The sequence below is a fragment of the Ursus americanus genome, chromosome 33, assembly GCF_024610735.1.
Source record: "Ursus americanus isolate L20-20 chromosome 33, mUrsAme1.1.p, whole genome shotgun sequence".
Classification (NCBI taxonomy): Eukaryota; Metazoa; Chordata; class Mammalia; order Carnivora; family Ursidae; genus Ursus; species Ursus americanus.
In genome coordinates this window covers 10,110,054-10,130,820 of record NC_142159.1, presented here as the reverse complement: position 1 = coordinate 10,130,820, position 20,767 = coordinate 10,110,054, and the positions used below count along the sequence as shown (strand labels likewise).

Below are 20,767 nucleotides of genomic sequence, written 5' to 3'. Positions count from 1 at the left end.
TGACTAAAGATAAAACAAAAAGAAGAACCACTGACAAATTCGTGAATCAGGGTTCTATTTGTGCCTCTGTTAAAAAAAAAAAATCATGCTTTAAACATGACAGAGAGCAAGGGAATACTAGTAAAACAGTACCCGAATTTAGAATATCCATGCTCTGTGAATCACTTTGTGATTTTTCAGGTGATCAGTGCTGGCTCTGTACTGATGTCTGCAAGTTTTAGGTTTATGGGTAAAACTGCTATAAGTCTAGAGGAATAGAACTCATTTGAAATGACTTAGGTCCTTGCTTATACATATGGGAATAAAAAATATTTTTAAAAAATTGAGGTATGCTATGCTTTATCCTTCACAGAGAAGACAACATCAGGGGTTGAGTCAAGATGTTCTCTCTTCACCACCTGTTCCACCTTTCTTCTCCTTACCCTTTAAGCCCCAAACACAATTTTTAAAGTCCTTTTTATTGTTCTCAAAAATGTTTCCCAAGCTTCGCTCTTTTCTCTGTTTTAGCCAAGAGAGTACATTATGGTTATAAGCACCACCTCTATTGTTTACAATAAGTATTAGGCATTTCTTTTAAAAATTTAAACACAAGAGGCATGCTCATCTTTTTTAAAATCCCATTCAGATATGTATAAAATAGAAAAGATCTTCTTATTCTGAGCCATCACTTCCATGAAATAATTGGTATTAAGTTTGCTGTATATTCTTCTAAAAATTTTTCCTATGCATGTGTATCCTTTAAAAACTTGAATTCAGAAAGCACTCCTGACATCCATAAAGGAGTTTTTAAAGTGCTTCCAGCTTGCCAGGGGCAGTCTTCGTTTATACCTCTTATCCCAAAACCAAGTCTGGTTAGTGTCCCCTTTTACTCTTCAAAAGAGTATTGTCCAGTTTGGACAATAATATAACTGCCTCAGTGTATCTGAAAAAGATGAAGGCTGCGGGAGGGGGGCGGGGAGGAGACTGAGTAATTTCAAGGTACCTGGCGACCACACAGTGAATCATTTCTGACTGCAGATTGAAGACTGACTGGCAATAAGGGACAGTGAAAGAGAGAACCCAAAGCTAGGATTTATGTTGCATTGTGAACAATGACCCGAACAAAGTTTAAGACAGAGCAAGTTAAGTAGTAAAGAAACAAGAAAGGGATAATTCAGTAGGAAAGAGACAAGAAGAGATGAGAATAACATAACTCCAGTTAATAATGCCCACCAGTAACATCTCTCTATGTATACAGGTAATGGTAGAGTTAAAACTCTTGGTTTTATTTATCATCGTCAACGTGGGATAGAACCATTCTTTCTACCCAAATTTTAGATCTCTATTACAGCCTGTGAAGACTTTTCTCCTCAAAGTACAATATTTACTCTTCGTATTCTAATTATTTTTAACAGTTCATAAATATTCTGCATTTTCTTAGATTCTGTATGTCCATTTGGCATCCATTAATCACAGGGACAAACTACAGACCAAAGCTGTGCACACCTCGTGATCCAGAGCCCATACTCTGATACATCTCCTTCATCCAATTTACACACTACGTCAGTATTTTCCCTGCTCTAATCACCCCACCCAGAGCCAGACACCAGATACCTATGACAGCTGCAATACCCCAAAAGCCCACGGAATTATTCAAACAAACTAAACCTAAATTGTTTACCTTGCCTTGTCTGTAGAAACCCCATTAAAGGCTGCGGCCTATGTATTCCCCTCGCTCCTTTCTGCCTCCTAACTGACACTGGTGCTTCCCCCTACGCCCTGTGTGGTGTGCCATCCCTTTCATTTCTAAGGACTGTGAGTAACACTAAACTTTTGTTTCAATGGCATTGACCTCCCCATGTTGTCACTCAGTTACTTTTATAAACTAAAACTCAGGCACAGATCAAAATGAATGATGTCCTGTGACAATCACCATTTACAGTCAGCAGAAAATTTGTTTTTAAAGTGCTTTAATTTCTCACCTTCTTAAGTAACAATCAGGTTTTGCACATGATGTTATAGAAATTGAACAGAACAGCAAGGAAATGAAGCAGAGCAGAAAAGATGACTCACCAGCAGGTCAGCCTCACAATTCTCATTACCTTCAATAAACAAGGAGGAACTAACAACAATACCCATTTCAATAGTGTATCAGCATGTAAGTCTTGAAACTAGACCTCCTGACTAGACCTCTGTCTTGCTACATTAAAAACTCTATGACATAATTTTCTTTGGCACATTTAATGTCTCTAATTCAGCTATTTGTTCTCATAGCACATATCCCGGGAACACCGCTGAGGATGATTTTTAGTTCTACCACTTCCCTGATTATTGTTGCCCCATCAGAGATAAGAGAAGACATTTCATATGTTTCAAGGTCATTTTACCAATTGCTTATGTCTTTCTAGTTTTATACTTACGTTAAGTGAGAGGGCTAAAAGAATAATGGCAAAGTAATCATTAGCACATACTTCTCAACATAAAAATAAATATTAAAAATGTATTAAAGGACTTCATGCAAGCAGGAGTCCATCCTTTTGTGATGTAAAGAATCTATGTGAAACATGAAAAACATACCCTATTATCTGCTTTCAAAACTCAATTTTTTCTAAGTTGGATTTTCATAAAGGTAAACATATCATTCTACATTCTCTTTTCATATGAAATGCAAGAGGCTCAATCAGGATAGTAAACTGCCTCAGAATTTATCTAACTTCAAAAAAAGAAATAACACAAAAGCAAAAGATTCTTTAATATAAAAGTATCTTGAAAGAATGATTACTATTACTTTTCTATTTTATTTTTATTTTATTTTATTTATTTTTTAAGTAGGCGCCGTGCCCAGTGTGGGGCTTGAACTCACAAACCAGAGATCAAGAATCGGATGCTCTACTGATTAAGCCAGCCAGGCACCCCTGCTTTTCTTTTTTAAATGCTAAGAGCCAAAATACAGAAAGAGCAATACAAACAAACAGAAGGCCGTGGCAAAGGCAATAACTCTGTATCACTTGGGGACATTTAGAATTATTATTTTTATTTATTTATATTAAATATTTAAAAGAAATTAAGAATCTAATCTAGACTCTAGGATCTTATCTGTTTTTAACAATTAGCTAGTGGCCAAATTATACTTTTCTTCAACTATAACTACTTTTTAAAAAAATTAAGTCACTCAGAGAAATTTAGGTAAAGATAAAACTAAGTTTTCTGGCAGAAATGGTATATAATGCTTTACTGGTAACCAGATGTCCTCTTTTATTTTCTAAAAACTGTAAGAATAACCGTTGTGTTTTTTTCTTTTTTAATGACATTTCCAAATACAATACTTACTCTGTAATACTGAATTTTCTAAGCAGACTCCCTAGCATTAAGCTAACAAAATGTGAATTTAAGAACACTGTTTTTTTAGAAGGAAGGTATTAGGAAGTCTTTTCCTTATTTTTATTCTAATTTGGAATCTATAGTACTAAGCGAATAGTATTTAAAATCTTTTACAATTGGTTTTTCTATAAAGACCTTCAATTATTAAAGGAGACACTTACTGGTTGTTCTGGTAAGTCTTGCTCTTCTTCCATGAGGACCAGTATTCCTTCCTAACGTTTATGTGGCTGGATTGCGGGTGTCTGTCAGCAGTCTTCACTGTCTGTTTAAAAAAGGGGGGGGATTCAAAGCTTTATGAACTCTTACAGCATTATCATTGAGGCCATCGGAGAATCATTTTTTTAAACTTTTTGTTACTCCAAGCTTTCTACGTGAGTCCCAATCTCAAAATCTCAAACCTGCACGTGGCTTTTCAAAACTGACCTGCTGCACCAAGTCCAGATAGGTGTACACAGTGGCCTTTATACTACCTCGCAAAAGCCAACACGTGGAACCCCTTCTGCTGTCCTTAAAACACGGTGACTATAGTGCCTAATGCACTAAACATTTTATAATGATAGCCATGTGCAGATAACTAAAACATGATTTTAGGATTATTGTTACATTAAAAAATGATAAAAACTAGCCTAGCAAGTCAGTTAGTTATGATAACATCTAACCTGCTTGAATGTGGAACATTTACATAACTGTTAACACAGACACACTGAATCACTTTAAATAGGACAAACTGGAATATCAATTAAATACTTTCACAACCAACTATCTGTATACATGTAATTAAAGGAAAATTCTTCTGGATTTATTTTAATAATGCAAATAAATAAGTAGAGCAAAACCTTGAATTTTAGAATTAAGGAAAAATCATGTAAAGCTAAGACACAACTTTATTCTGAAATAACGAGCTCCACTAAGTATACTACCTAGTCAACTTTTTTTTTCATTTGAGAGAGAGTGCACGTGTGTGCACGAGCAGGGGGGAAGAGCAGAGGGAGAGGGACAAGCAGACTCCCTGCTGAGCAACTGATGCGAGGCTTGACCCTGAGATCATGACCCAAGCTGAAGGCAGACGCTTTAACAACTGAACCACCTAGGTGCCCCACTACCTAGCCAATTTTTAAGCAAACTCTTTACCTTCTCAGACCCCGCTCTTCCTGTCCTGATTTTCAAACTAAAAAAGAAAAATAGAGGACTCAAAGCCCCACATTTACTGGTATGAACTTCTTACTGTGGCCTGCTGGCAAGAAAGAGACAGGTAGACATGAGTAAACTAAATACACTATAAAAACAAAAACTCCGTATCTATTTAATACAAATGAAACTGACACTTCTCCAAAACAGATGTGATCACTTATGCTTTTAATGACGGTCATGCCTGTTTTTACTTCTACTAACCACTGTAACTAAACATATAAAGCTAAAGCAAGCATAGAACCTTATTGCTGAAGTAATGAAAAGAGATTAAAAAAAAAATAACATGAAAAGGGAAACGAAAAACTTCAGTTGTGCCCATACTACCCTCCCCTTCTACTGCTCTATATTGATGCAATACAACATTTTACTTTATAGCCACACTCCCAAACGGGAAAAAGAGAGAACACACATGTGGTTAGATGCAAAACTGTCCAACTCTACCATGGCTTTACTCCCTTCCCTGACCTAGATGTCATGAAAAAAAGTTTAAAGGTCAGAAGCACTTGGTGATCAATACTCACGTGTAGCTCATACAGAGCCTCAAAAGCCAAGTTCTCCAACTACATGACGCAGGTAACTGGTGCTGCAGAATTACAGGGCGCGGTAACCAAAGCCCGCAGGAGCTATCTCGCCTGAACTTGTTTTGCTCTCCTCAGAAGAGCATAATCAATGTGACGTGAAACGGATTCACAATTGTGAAGGAGGAAACATTTTTTTGTTTTACCAGCTTCTATCTACCTTATATTTAAATTGAAATGTCTTTATTTTATGGGCTTTTAATATTGTCTAAATGTACATAATACATATATAATTTCATCCCCAAAGGAGGAAAAAAGGGCTAAACCATGAGGGAAATATAATGCCTTTAATACCTCATTTGCTGGATTTTTGTACCTCTCACCTAAACAAAAAGTTATAATATTTTATTATAATAAATGCTTTATTTAATTGAAGGCCATATGTAATAACTGCAATCTCTAATTAGCAGATTCTCAGCACGGGAGAGGGAAGGGATATTCCTTCTCATGGGGAAAGGGTTATAAAATCTACCTCTGGGCAAGAAGGTAAGAAAAATTGTTTTTAAAAAAAGATACTCAATAACATGTGCTTTAGTTAAAATATAACACCTAACTGATTTAAAAAATATAAGCATTAAAGGAGAATATTTTTTTATTGATCAAAAGGGATCATGGGTTTTGCAAGGTAAAAAATACTACTCTTAATTGTGGGGAAATAAATTCTCAAGTCATATAAAACTAAATGTTAAAATCTCGAATTTTGTTTTTTAGAAATAGGGCAAAAAACAGTGATTTTATAATGAAAAGGAAGGAATTTTCTACTTTTCTTAAGACAAATTCTATGGTAAGTTGCAAGAAAATTTCCCTTAAGGGAAAAATTGGTAGACATTCTTTCTACCTCTCCTATTTCTTTGAAAATAAGCACTGTTGTTTCCATCTTAAAAATCACCTTTATCTTCTCAGCTTTTCAATTTAGGGGAATAAAAGGGGCATAATTTCTATAGTTAGGAAAAAAAACTTTAAAAATCAAGTAACAGAACAATCACCAATAATTTTGATCATTTAAAACAAACAAGAGCAGGGGCGCCTGGGTGGCTCAGTCGGTTAAGAGTTTGCCTTTGGCTCGGGTCATGATCCCGGGGTCCTGGGATTGAGCCCCACACTGGGCACTCTGCTCAGCAGGGAGCCTGCTTCCCTGCTGTCTACTGCTCTGCCTACTTGTGCTCTTTCTCTCTCTGTGTCAAATAAATAAAATCTTTAAAAAATAAAAAAATAAAAAAAATAAAACAAAAGCAATCTCACAAGGAAAACACAAGATTTATTACAGCATCTTCTGGGATTCTATCGGCAATATGTAAAATGCATAAAGTTGAAACATACATTCTGGTACATTTGTGTGTATGTTAATGACTATAAATTACGTATTTCCATCACGACATGCATTTAAGTACACTACTTTCAATCAATACAGTAGTTCTCTTTCCTTCCAATAATTTATAAGTTGAATAACCTGAAATAACTTCAGCAGGGAGCCTGCTTCTCCCTCTCCCTCTGCTGCTCTGCCTGCCTGTGCTCTCTCTCTCAAATGAATAAATAAAATCTTTAAAAATAAATAAATAAATTTATTAAATTAAATAAAAAGTACAGAATTACTATCCAAATCTTAGTATTCTCATTTCCAGGTACTAGTTCTAGAGTTTAATCTAATTGTGGGTTTTTGTAAACCATTAATGTAAACTGACATTATTCTACACTAAATGAAATTCATCTTCTAAAATATACAAAAATACAATGACTTGACATAGAAGGGGAAAGTGGATTCTTAATGCAACTTAAATGAATACAGTTACTTACAACTTAGTCAAACAGCCAGTGAAATTACAAAACACGCTGTGAGTTAATCTTTTAAGTACATTTAAGCATTTGGATAGTAATGTCTTCTCACAATTTTCTAGTTTCAATTCTTACTATTGATTTAAATACACCTTTTTTTATCATGAGAGTTTGCCAGTATCTATACGCCTTTATGGTCAGCAATCTAGGAAAATCTATAACTGAGAACAGAAATAGTATTATTTCCGAAGACTTTCCCTATTTGCAAATGCTGACAATGAAAAAATAAGGAATTTTGTTTGGATTTGAAAGGTCACACATTTTTAAATACTGGGATTTCACATGTTCATAAATAAAGCAGGATACTTTTGTAATATGGCAGCCATAATTTTTCTTTTTAATCCTTATAAATTAGAAAGGAAATAATTAGTAAATATTTTACTTCGAAATTCTAATTAGATTCCTACCTCATAATTTCTGTTTTGTACCAAATTGAACGTACTATTCACCCTGTAACTGTAAATGGCTACAAGCAAAAACCTAAGTTACTGCAATGTTATTATAGCTCTTAAGCATAGGAAGGGGAAGGGGAAAAAAAATATATATATATACTACACACACACACACACACACACACACACACACATATAAAGAACAAAGATCAAATTGTTTTCAATGAAAATGAAGTATATACTACTCTTAATTATAACATCAAGAGAAGTGTCTAAATAGAGCACAACATTCCGATTATAGGTCCTAGAAGGGGAACTTGCATGTTGCTAAGTGTGCACAGACTAACTGAATATCTTTGATACAGTTCTAAAGAGAAAACAGGTAGCTCATAAGTTTAATCACTGACCACATTGTATTTTAGAAGTCTACTCAATATTTCTTCCAAGGCTATATATATATATATATATTTTTTTTTTAGAACACGCTAAATAAAAGGCAACAGAAATTTCCCTGGGGAAAATTAACAGTGTCCTTCCCAAAATTAAATCAGCAATAACAGTTATAAACAACAGTAATCTAAAGAAGTATCAAAAAAGTGGTATATCATCACTTAAGATCATTAACATGTGGATTATTTTAGGATTTAAAAGTACATAATTACCAAATGTCCACCATGGTATCCTCAAATATAATTACGTGTATGCCTTAAAGAATGAAAATAAGCAAAATAAGCAAAACACCTTCTTTTAATGGCTTTAAGACAACTGCTTCAAGTATTATTACTCAACAATAACTATTCTAAAGGAGATCCATAAATGAATTCAGAAACTAGCACCCTAATACCAAAGTACCAAACATAAAACCTAAAGATATCTCTTGAAAAGAAACTCTAATTTATAAACTAAGAGGCCTTATAAGGCAAAATCAGAAAAGGTGTCAGGAAAAATGGTTTCAAAATGTAAGAAAACATTTCTGTGGTCTCTTGCAGAACATTGCTTATTAGTAGTCTCAGTGGGCATGTAGTAATTTGGGCTGCATAATCTACAGACCATACACATTAGTTTCAAACAAGAAGTGAACAAAGGTTTACTCCAATACCTACAAATGTCTTACTGAAATTAGGCAAAAATAACAATGACTACCTTGGAGGAGTGGAGAATTATTGAGGGAATTAAGGAAGATACAACCTACAACAGCTTTAAAACCAATTACAGTGGGAAGGATGAGAGAGCAATCATTTCCTGAGCGTATCTAATATACCAAGTATTTTTACATTTATTGTCTTACCTAGTTTTTTCTCTACAACGATCCTAAGCCACAAGTGTTACCCTCATACTATGGACAAGGGAACTGGGACTCAGAGATTGAAACAATTTGCCTGAGAATAACAGCAATAATGTTTCAGGTTAAGGTAGAAATACATCAAATAAAGAGACTAGAGGACGGTGGTGATGGTTGCATAACACCATGAATGCACTTAATGCCACTGAATGGTCTATTTAAAGTGGTTAAAACAGCTAATTCTGTTATGTCCATTTACCATAGTAAAAAAATACAAAAAGACCCATGAAACAAGAAATACCAAAGCAATGATCAAATCTAAAGAGCTTATAGGGGCGCCTGGGTGGCGCAGTCGTTAAGCGTCTGCCTTCGGCTCAGGGCGTGATCCCCGTGCTCTGGGATCGAGCCCCACGTCAGGCTCCTCCGCTGGGAGCCTGCTTCTTCCTCTCCCACTCCCCCTGCTTGTGTTCCCTCTCTCGCTGGCTGTCTCTCTCTGTCAAATACATAAATAAAATCTTTAAAAAAAAAAAGAAAAAATAAATAAAGAGCTTATAAACTAGAATTTAAATAAAAACTTGAAACAAAACAAAAACAAACAAACAAAAGTGCTTATAACTAGAGAAAATCAATATTTGAAAAATACTGCCGGAGTGTGCCTGGTTGGCTTAGTCGGTGGAGCATGCAACTCTTGGTCTTGAGGGTGTGAGTTCAAGCCCCACGCTGGGTAGAGATTACTTAACAGAAAAAAAAAAAATCTTAAGAAAAAAAACATATATATAGCCAGAAAAACAATATCAATGTGGAGAAAAACATGACGAATTCTAAATAAATGAAGAACAAAGTATTCAAGAAATTTTGTAGAAAGCAGATTAGCATATTTATCTCATCTGTGGAAAAGAGATAAAAATTGTGTGCAGAAAAAAGCATAAGCAACAAATCAATAGATCTGATTATATTAAATATACTTTCATGCAATGAGGAATAACAAATCTAAGATTAAAAGAATATAACATGGGGCATCTGGGTGGCTCAGTCTGTTAAGTGTCTGCCTTTGGCTCAGGTCATGATCCCAGAGACCTGGGATCGAGCCCCATGTGGGGCCCCATGTGGGCTTTTCTCTCTCCCTCTACTTCTCTCCCCTGCTCATGCTCGATCTCTCTCTTGCTCACTCTCTCTCTAATAAATCTTCTTTAAAAATTAAAAAAATAATAAAAGAATATAATAGAAGAAAACCTGCAATAATTATGATAAATTTTAATGTCTGCAATATCAACCCACCCAATTCAACATTACTGATCATCTGTTATGTGGCAAACTGTAACTAAATACACACACATCCATCAAAAGACACAAACAGTTTAACCACTAAGATCAAATCAGCACTTCGGAAAAAAGATTCTCACTACTAAGTGAATAAATTTTAATATTTTTAAGATACTTCCTGGTACCTAAGAAAATATCAAAAATAAATCTAAACAACAAAATTCAGTGTTCCCTGAACTATAAAAGATAAGAAATATTCAGGCACAGCTGTAAAATCGTATGTTATCTTCAGACTGTTCTCTGGTTAGAGTATAAAACAGGTCATAAAACTGCCCGTGGCCTGATTAATTTTCTAATTTTTTTCCCAAAAATTAAATAGAGGGGTAAAAAAGCCAACTCTAATTCAAAAAAGAGTAAGTTTGTTCAGAGAAATGAAAAATCAGAAACAACATGTGGAGAATGGCTTACCTGTGCTGCAGTGCTACTGCTGAACATTCTACATTAAAATAGAAACTGTAACCTATTTCAATAAGCTCATTTAAAAGGTGAAAGAAAAGATTTTACATTAATTATGGAATAATAGTAACAGCTTAAATATAATTTGCTAAGAGTCAAAAGCAGATCCAAAGGGATACAGTGTTAGATGTCTTAAGGTTTGCATAGTAAAATGTTTACGCACATTATTTTATAAATGCTCCTAAAAAAGTGTTCCTCAAGACATTAATCAAAACTGGACACAAGTCCTCCATTCTTGCCCCACCCTTTTTCCTCAGGAAAAAATTTCAACTTTGAGGGAAAAGCAATTTAAATTGCATTGATCCTCCCTTATCCCAAATCTTAAAGAAGTTCAAGACAGCACTAGAGGCAGAAAGATTCACTAAATTTTTTGTTCCATTACCTCTTTCATAAGAGAGAAGTCACACAATTCTATAGTTGGTTCATTTTATGGTTCTGTACAAAAGCACTGAACTTCCACTAGTTAAAAGAATTTGATATCAGAAAACATTTCATATTTGATTTTACCCTATTGGAGAGAAAATTGCTCACTCTATGAATGCAAGAAAATACATAACATAAAATGCTACAAGGAATATAGATTTTAGAGGTAATCTTTATTTCAGGGTTGAGTAAACTAAAATGAAAGAGGTGAAGGCACTGCCTCATGAAGACTCGTAAGTAGCAGAACCAGTGGCAGAACCTAAGACTATGAACTCCCTCATCTGAAGCTTTTCTTCCTTTCATGTAGAATTAAGTACACGACTCCCTTTTTTTTTTTTTTTAAGATTTTATTTATTTATTTGAGAGAGAGACAGCCAGCGAGAGAGGAAACACAAGCAGGGGGAGTGGGAGAGGAAGAAGCAGGCTCCCAGCTGGCAAGCCTGATGTGCGGCTCGATCCCAGAACGCTGGGATCACGTCCTGAGCCGAAGGCAGACGCTTAACGACTGTGCCACCCAGGCGCCCCAACAACTCCCTTTTTAAAAACTACATTACTAATATTAACGCAGGCTGTTTATTCCTTTTCCTACGTTACATCTCCTACTATTCTGTTACATTACTTTGACTTCATGGTATAATAGCATAATTTTAAAATGTTTTAAATTTATAAGTTCAAAACTTTTTCAATATGTTAACTGGCATCTTAAGGACCTCCCAAAAATCCTTAAGCGAGATTCTTTTTTTATGCTTTTAAACTTCTTGTGCAGTCTAGCAAAAATAACAATTTAATTTCTCTTTACAGCCATAAGTCTTTAATTTACAATGTACAGACTGATTTACTGTTAGTGAAACAGGTAATTTTAATTACAAGGTATAGGAGAATAAATTCCTTACTATTTCTACTCAGAGATAAACATCATGATTTTAGAAAATTAAAATACCTCCTAACCTACTAAAACCTCAGTGTTGTTAATAAAAGAATTCCCTCTTTATTATTAACAATTCTTCAAAATTCTTCTGATCTCTACTACGGTCTATAAGTCTGGCAGTTAACAATTCTGTTAATACCATTGTTGTGTACTGACTTGTTCTAATTTCAAATCCATGTTTTCAAAGCTTGTTTTGGACAAAGTTGTGGTATGAACTTATTTTGAATAGCTTGTTTTGAAGTTGGATATTAGAGTTTTCTTATCGAACCTTCACACCTGGAGTGGAGAGGACCGTTAAGTCACTGATACCATAGTAAGAGCAGTGGGGTCCATCAAGTGATGGGCTTTGAAACTTAAAAAACCAAGAGGTCTGACCACCAACTCGACAGTGTTCGGTCTGGGCAAGGCTACTCTTTGCTGATCTACACAGCCCTCTGAAGATCTTGAGAAGCTTGCTCATGCTATGGCCAGACTACCCGTGGTCAGCAGTGGCAATAAACCATGCAGCAGTCTCAGGAGAAGAAGGCACATCTGTTACAGGCCTTGGTGAGGCTACTCCTCACAGGCAGTGGTGCCTGGAGTAACAACCTTCAGAGCAGCCTACCTTGCCTGTCAACACCAGTATTACTGTCTGCTAGCTATGTGCCCTGGCAGCAAGGGACCTAAGGCAGCAGTCGACACCCAGCTTTTAGTTGGAATGACTGACTCTACCATGACCAGCTTGTAGAAAGGTACCCTTCAACTAAATTTGGACTTGACTTCTTTCATCTCCCCTTTGCCTGGAGCAGTAGGGTAATTAATTTATCGTTAGTTTGCAGTATGTTGTTTCTTCATTGGCTTATTACAAGACATTAATCCTTTATGCTACTGGCTTGTAAAATATTAATATTATGAATTATAATTCCCACGAACCTGTGTTAAATAAATTATTGGCAAAGACAGTCTCTGTTTCTGAGCATAATCTGCCCCAAACAAAGCACCTACTAATTTTCCTTTGGTTGGTCCTAAGATTCCTATGGAACCTTGATCTTAAATTCCACAGTGGCAGAGACCACTTTCTTCTTTTTAGTATCTGACAGCACATTGTGGGCATTCAATATTTATTCAATCAAGTACAATTTCTAGGCTCTTGATTCTTCTAAATATTTACTTAAAACCAGTTCACTAAGAAACTTTAATATATTTAGAGGCACAAAAAATTCAAATCTTCACTTTTCCCATTTCTAGCCAGGGATGTCTAAGTCACAACTTTAATTCTTTACAAGTAAGGTTTTGTTAACTGACTTGAGGAATATCATTTTGAAGTCTGTGTTAACTGAAAGTTCCCTTCAGGTAAAAGCAAGGAATGATACACTTTAAATCAAATGTTTAAATCACATCCATAACAAGGGATCAGAGCACAGGTACTACTAATATAGAAATTAGGAGCCCTCAGGTTTCTCTCCCTTGAGACTAAAGTTTAAAGTTAGAAAAAGAAAAGAAAAAAAGAAAGGGGGTGGGTAGGGAAAGAGAGAGAATCCCCTTCCCCAACACATATATACACAGAAAATAGATTTCTGGTAAAAGATAGGTCGACACCTTAATCCCCAGAACCAACGAATGTAACCTTATTTGGAAAAAAGAGTCTTTGCAGATGTAATTAAGGATTTTTAGATGAGGAAATTATCCTGGATTATCTGGGTAGGTCCAAAATGCCATCTCAAGTGTCCCTGTTAAATGTGAAAATGAATAAAGGAAACCTCATTTGAAATGGAGTTGCAAGGCCTTGAAGGGAGTGCTCTCAAGCCCTAGCAACTTGTCAACTGCAGACCGCAACAGGAAGAAGCATACCATGCATTTTCCAACAGGAAGAAGCCTACTTTACTACCCCAGCAGTAAGATATAAGATATCCTCTTAGCCCAGACAATAAGAAACCATCACCACCCAGAACTCACTTTCCTCCAATAGACTTTTGTTCAAAACAGCCCCTCCCTACTTCTTCCTTTTTCTCTATAAAGAACGGGCATACCTTGCTTTTGTTGCACTTCACTTTACTGCACTTCCCAGATACTCTGATTTTTTACAAATTGAAGGTCTGTGACAACCCTGTGTTGAACGAGTCTATTGGTTGTCATTTTCCCACCATTTTCCCAACAGCATTTGCTCACTTTGTGTGTCTGTACCACATTTTAGTAATCTGACAATATTTCAAACTTTTTCAATATTATTAAATTTGATGTAGTGATCTGCAATCAGTAATTTCTGATGTTACTACTGTAATTGTTCTGAGGCACCACGAACTGTGCCCATACAAGACGGTGAACCTAATTGATAAGTGTGTGTGTTCTGACTATTCCACTGACCAGCCATTCCCCCAACTCTCGCCCTTTCCTCGGCCTCCCTAGTCCCTGAGACACAACAATACAGAAATAAGGTCAATTAATAATCCTACAATGGTCTCTAAATGTTAAGTGAAAGGAAGAGTCACACATCTCTCACTTTATTTTTTTCAGTGTAACCTCTTTATTGAATTAGCTGCACTCAATAGGGTGCCTTCTTATCAGGTCTCCTCTAATTTTTTTTTTATTTGAGTATAGTTGGCACACAATGTTACATTAGTTTCAGATACACAACACAGTGATTCAAGATCTCTATAAATTATGCTATGCTCACCACAACTGTAGCTACCATCGTCACTACACAAGGCTATTACAATATCATTAACTATACTTCCTATGCTCTGCCTTTTATTCCCATGACTCACTCTTTCTATAACTGGAAGCCTGTATCTCCCACTCCCCTTCACCTGTTTTATCCTTCCCTCTGGCAACCACCACTTTGTTCTCTGTATTTATAAGTCTGATTCTGCTTCTTGTTGTTTGTTTAGTTTTTTAGATTCCACATATGAGTGAAATCATATGCTATTTGTCTTTCTCAGTTTGATTTATTTCACTTAGCATAATACCCTCTAGGTCCATCCATGTTGTTGCAAATGGCAAGATCTCATCCTTTTTTTGCATATCTCTCACTTTAAATGAAAAGCTAGAAATGACTGAACTTAGTGAGGAAAGCATATCAAAAGCCAAAGCAGACTGAAAGCTAGGCCTTTTGTGCCAAACAGCCAAGTTGTGAATGCAAAGGAAAAGTTCTTGAAGGAAATTAAAAGTGTACTCCAGTGAACACATGAGTGATAAGAAAGCAAAACGGCAGGGGTGCTTGGGTGACTCGGTTGGTTAAGTGTCTGCCTTCAGCTCAGGTCACGATCCTGGAGTTCTGGGATCAAGACGGGCATCAGGCTCCCTGCTCAGCAGGGAGTGTGCTTCTCCCTCAGCCCCTTATCCCACTTGTGCTCGCTCTCTCTCTCAAATAAAATAAAATCTTAAAAAAAAGAAAAGAAAGCAAAACGGCCTCATTGATAATATGGAGAGAGTCTAAATGGTCTAGATAGAAGATCAAACCAGCCACAAAGCCTAATCCAGAGCAAGGCCAGAACTCTCTTCAATTCTGTGAAGGCTGAGGGAGGGCAGGAAGCTGCAGAAGAAAAATTTGAAGGTAGCTGAGGTTGGTTCATGAGATTTAAGGAAAGAAGCCATCTCCATAAAAATGCATAGTGAAGCAGCAAGTAGCTGAAGTAGAAACTACAGCAAATTCTCCAGAAGATCTAGCTAAGATCATTAAGGAAAGCGGCCACCCTAAACAACAGATTTTCAATGTAGATGAAACTGCCTTAAATTGGAAGATGCCATCCAGAACTTTCACAGCTGGAGAGAAGAAATCAACACCTGGCCTCAAAGCTTCAAAGGACAGGCTGACTCTCTTGTTAGGGGCTAATGTAGCTGGTGACCTTAAGTTGAAGCCAATGCTCATTACCATTTCAAAAATCCTTGGGCCCTTAAGAATTATGCTAAATCTAGTCTGCCTGCACTCTGTAAATGTAATAACAAAGCCTGGATGACAGCACATCAATTTACGATGTGGTTTTCTGAATTCTCTCTCTCTGTTTTTTAAGATTCTATTTATGTATTTTAGATAGAGAGTGTGAAAATGCGTGTGCGAGCACCGGGGCAGGGGGTGCGCAGAGGGAGAGGGACAAGCAGACTCCACTCTAAATGTGGAGCAGAGACCGGGGTTGATCTCACAACCCTGAGATTGACCTGAGCCAAAATCAACAGTCGGACGCTCAACCGACTGAGCCACCAAGGCGCATGGTTTTTTGAATATTTTAAGCTCATTGCTGAGACCTACTGCACAGAAAAAAAGATTCCTTTCAAAATATTACTGCTCATTGACAATGCACCTGGTCACCCACGAGCTCTGATGCAGATATACAATGAGATTAATGTAGTTTTCAAGCCTAGGTTATTATGTTATTCCAAAATTAAAATTATACCAAAATAATTATTCCAAAATAAAAAGCTTATCTTTAAAAAAGGGGGTATCATTACACACTAGCATGGCTGAAATAAACAAAGGAAAACTGGCCATATCAAGTGTTGACAAGGATATAAAGCAACTACAACTCTCACGCATTACTAGTATGAACATAAAAAGGTACAATACAGCCATTGTGGAAAAGTGGTAATTTCTTATAAAGCTAAACATATGCTTACCATATGACTCAGCAATCCTACTCTGAAGTATCCACTTAAATGAAAACTTATGTTCACACAAAAACCTGGACATGAATGCATATAGTGGCTTTGTTCACATCTACAATGAAAACTGGAAACGAATGTCTTTCAAACTGGTAATGAATAAACTGTTGTACACTTACAGAATGGAATATTATGCAGCAATTCATGGAGCAACTTAGATGAATCTCCATTATGCTAAGTGGAAGAAGCCAAGCTCAAGAGTCTACATATTGTATAATTCCATTCATATGACATTTTTTATATAACTCTAAGGACAGAAATGAGATCAGTGGTTGCCAGGTGCTAGGGATGGGGGAAGGGACTGCCTACACAGGGTTACGAGGGAACTTTATTGGGATGATGGAACTGTTCTCTACCTGGATTATACTGGTCATTACATGATTGTATGCATTTGTAAAACTCATAGAACTGTATACTTAATATGATGACTTTATTATATGTGAATTATATCTCAAAAATTATAATAGGATCTGTTTACATGTTCAGAAAACATTAATTACATATGAATTGAATAAAATTCTGTAACTGTAATATATGCAAATAAAATTATAAATATAGTTGGATCAACAGTTTATGAGTACAGAAATTGAAATGTTGGTTAAAAAAATTATAAACCTAGTTGAATCAACCATTCATGAGTACATAAAATGGCAGTATTACTTGATATCATCTTAACAGAAGAGTTTTCCATTACATAATGACTTAAGTAAGGTCAAATTGTATGAATTTTTAATTTTAAATGTGACTACCCTCAAACAGACACTCCTTCCCTACCTAAACTGGAGTGGTGGAAGAATCCTACCCCTATGCTAAGCCATTAAAGGTAGATCTATATAATATAATCATTCAGAAGCAATTACATCTAAAATAAAAACTGATATTTGGGGCGCCCGGGTGGCTCAGTCCATTAAGGTCATGATCCTTGGGTCCTGGGATCGAGCCCCACGTCAGGCTCCCTGCTCAGTGAGGAACCTGCTTATCCCTCTCCCTCTGTCCCTCCCCCTGCTTGGGCTCTCTCCCACGCACTCTCTCTCTCTCTGTCAAATAAATAAATAAAACGTTAAAAAAAAAAACACCTGATATTTACTCAAAGACAAAAACACAAAGTAGGCACAGACCTGTACTCCTGGAACAAATAATACATTATATATTAATTAAAAAAAAAAAGCTAAAGTAACATTAAAAAAAAAAACAACCCACAAAGTAGGGGGTACTTAAGAGACAGGCAATGAAACAAAGGTCTCTGCAAAACACATACACATTTATCAAGCCAGAAGATTTATTCCACAGCAAAATACTTTGCAAACCCAATGATACCATGAAAACATGTGTCCAACAAAAACAAAGAGAAAAAAAATCCCAAAGAGGAATTCTTCAGTTGGAAGTCCTAAAAGACAAGTCACATAAAAGTCCCCATCATTTCGTCATTTACAGAGTGTCATTATGGATATTAACATTGTACAGCACTGTTTTCTTTAAAAAAAAAAAAAATTTAAGGGGCTTAGAGGTATAACACCAAAAAGGGTGAAAAAACTTGTTAAGCAAGCTTGCTATGTTTCTAAAAAGTCTGTGATTAAGTTTTTATAAAATCAATCATTCCAAATGCACTACAGGAGCATGCTTAATTTAATGAGGCAAATTAATACAAGAGAAAGAGACAGGATTCAGAGTCAGAGGGTTTAGCTCTGTTAATCCTTGACCTGGGGCAAGTCAGTCTTACTTCTCTTGTAAATATAGATTCACTCTAAAATTCAATGAATACTTAGAAAAAGAGTCTAGTACAATGCATGTGACTAACACAAATAAAGGTACCTCAAAAACGTCAGTCCCCCTTGCATTCATAAGTGTCTTGCTATGCACCGAGAGTGGAAGAATCCTACCCCTATAAATAAGGTAGGACCGTTTCCACAGGCTATTCACGGTTCAGTGGATTTTTTAGGTATGAAACTACTGCAAATCCACAAAAGAAAAAAAAATCTGACTTCATCAAAATTTTAAACTCCAATCTTTTAATTTGTACTCTGGTTTCTATACCACTGTAAAATGTTTTCCATGGAAATTAGAGTTAATTTTTCCCTAACGGTCTTTTCTCAGTCCACATCTGTGTATGTCCTAGAGAGTAAGCTCTTTATATTTTTCATCCTTTTTAAAACTGAAGTATAATTACCATACAGTGTTATAATAGTTTCGGGTGTACAATACGATTTCAGGTGAGCCAACAATTCTATACGTTACTCAGTGCTTTTCAGGAGAAGTCTCAATCTCCTTTATTTCACCATCCCTCACCCACCTCCCCTCTGGCAACCACCAGTTTGTTCTCTGTAGTAAAGAGTATGGTCTTTTGGTCTCTTTTTTTTCTTTGCTCATTTGTTTCTTAAATTCCACATATGAGTGAAATCATATGGCATTTGTCCTTCTCTGACTGACTTACTTCACTTAGTATTATAGCCTCTAGGTCCACCTGTATTGGTGTAAATAGGAAGATCTTTTTTTTTTTTATGGTGGAGTAGTATTCCTCCGTGTGTGTGTGTGTGTGTGTGTGTGTACACGTACCACAACTTCTTTATTCATCTATGAATGGACACTTCAGTTGCTTCCAGAGCTTGGCTATTGTAAAAACATAGGGGTGCATATAACTTTCTGAATAATTAGTGTTTTCATTTTCTTTTGGGTAACTACTCAGTAGTGGAATTACTGAATCACATGGTAGTTCTCATTTTATTTTTTAAGGAACCTCCATACTGTTTTCCACAGTGGCTGTAACAATTTGCATTCCCACCAACTGTGCATGAGGGTTTCTTTTTCTCCACATCCTCACCAACATTTGTTATTCAGTGTGCTCTTTGGAAAAATGTCTATTCAGGTCTTCTGCCCATTTTTAAATCAGATGATTATTTATTTAGTGTTGAGTTTAAAGTTCTTTATATATTTTGGATCTTTAACCTCTTACCGAAAGTATCATTTGCAAATATCTGCTCCCACTCAATAGGTTGTCTATTTGTTTTGTTGATGGTTTCCTTCTCTCACACAGAGATCAAGTGTTGCACATAGGTGCAACAGCCTTCTAGATTCCCAAGAACACACCAACGCTTTACAAATCCCCCAAGGACAGCTATTCCCCAGTTTCTCCTTTTAAGCTTTTTTGGTTAGCCTGTTTGCCCCAACTGCTATTCACTACCACAGGCAGCTGAGATGTTCAATAATTGCCTCTAACTGTTTTCAATGAACACCCTGGGTGGAAAAGGTTCCAAGTCAGGTCAAATACATACAAATTTGCAAATGAAGTCTTTTAAGTAACTACCAGACAGGTCAATAATAACAAACAATGACAGGTCAAATTTAATTGACAATTCTCTGAGAATTGGGAATGGGGCTTTGAAGAAGCTCCAATCTTGTTCTGTCGCTTCCAGTTGGCTTCTAGGCTGCTAGTTTTCACCATGATTGGGGGCTGTTGATTTTCAAAGCTACTGTGGAACTGGAGAGAGGAGGATGGCACCTGGGCAAGTTAAACCACTACAAAGTATTTCCTATAATGTGGCCATTTTTCTTGAATAAATGCTCCCAATTTGCTGCAAGCCTATAGTTAATTTTCAGAGTTGCAAAACAGTTGAGTTTTTGTCTGTCAGTGTTCTCATTCCTTTTACGAAGGAGAGAACTTTCAGAGGTACTTTGTCATTATAGCTGACATCCCATATTTTAACTGAGAAACTCCTTTAACTCAATTTTTTTTTGAGAGACACAGAGTGGGTAAGAGGGGTGGGGGTGGGGGCTGAGGAGACAGAGAAACTTAAACAGGCTCCACACCCAGCATGGAGCCCAACTTGGAGCTCGATCTCATGACCCTGAGATCATCACCTGAGGCGAAATCAAGAATCAGACGCTTAACTGACTGAGCCCCCGGGGTGCCCCTTAACTCTGTATTTATTATTTTGCTCTATTTGGTATTTGATTTTTTTCTTTTTAAAATTTCAACATTTACATTTATTTCATTATTTATTTCCTCTGAAATTACTAAAAATGGTTATCTTTAAAATCTCCTTCAGTTTATACTCTTCACTATTTCCTTTAGTGTTGGTTACATTTGATTCCTCTCTTTCATAGCATTAATTTTCCTCAAATGATCAAATCTAGATTATTAGAGTTTATTTTTTAAAAAAGACTTTATTCATTTGAGAGAGAGAGATAGGGTGAGCACAGAGGGCGAGTGAGAGGGGGAAACAGACTCCCCACTGAGCAGGGTGCCCAATGTGGGGCTTGATTCCAGGCCCCTGGGGTCATGACCCGAGCTGAAGGCAGACGCTTAACCGACTGGGCCACCCAGGCGCCCCTAGAGTTCATTTTTGTAGTTGGGAGTTTTAACTAAACT

General features: G+C 36.3%; 1 protein-coding gene across 3 annotated transcripts in view; it reads right to left on the bottom strand.

Annotated features, from left to right (window-relative positions):
- EYA3 (EYA transcriptional coactivator and phosphatase 3) overlaps positions 1-20,767 on the bottom strand; it is a 95,806-nt gene that overhangs the window by 61,414 nt on the left and 13,625 nt on the right. For all 3 annotated transcript variants that reach the window (XM_045782706.2, XM_045782707.2, XM_045782708.2), the window contains one exon: positions 3,522-3,622. In XM_045782706.2, coding sequence (XP_045638662.1) covers positions 3,522-3,554 — 33 coding nt within the window. In that variant the 5' untranslated portion in view covers positions 3,555-3,622. Of the gene's footprint in view, positions 1-3,521; positions 3,623-20,767 lie in introns of those variants that run through there.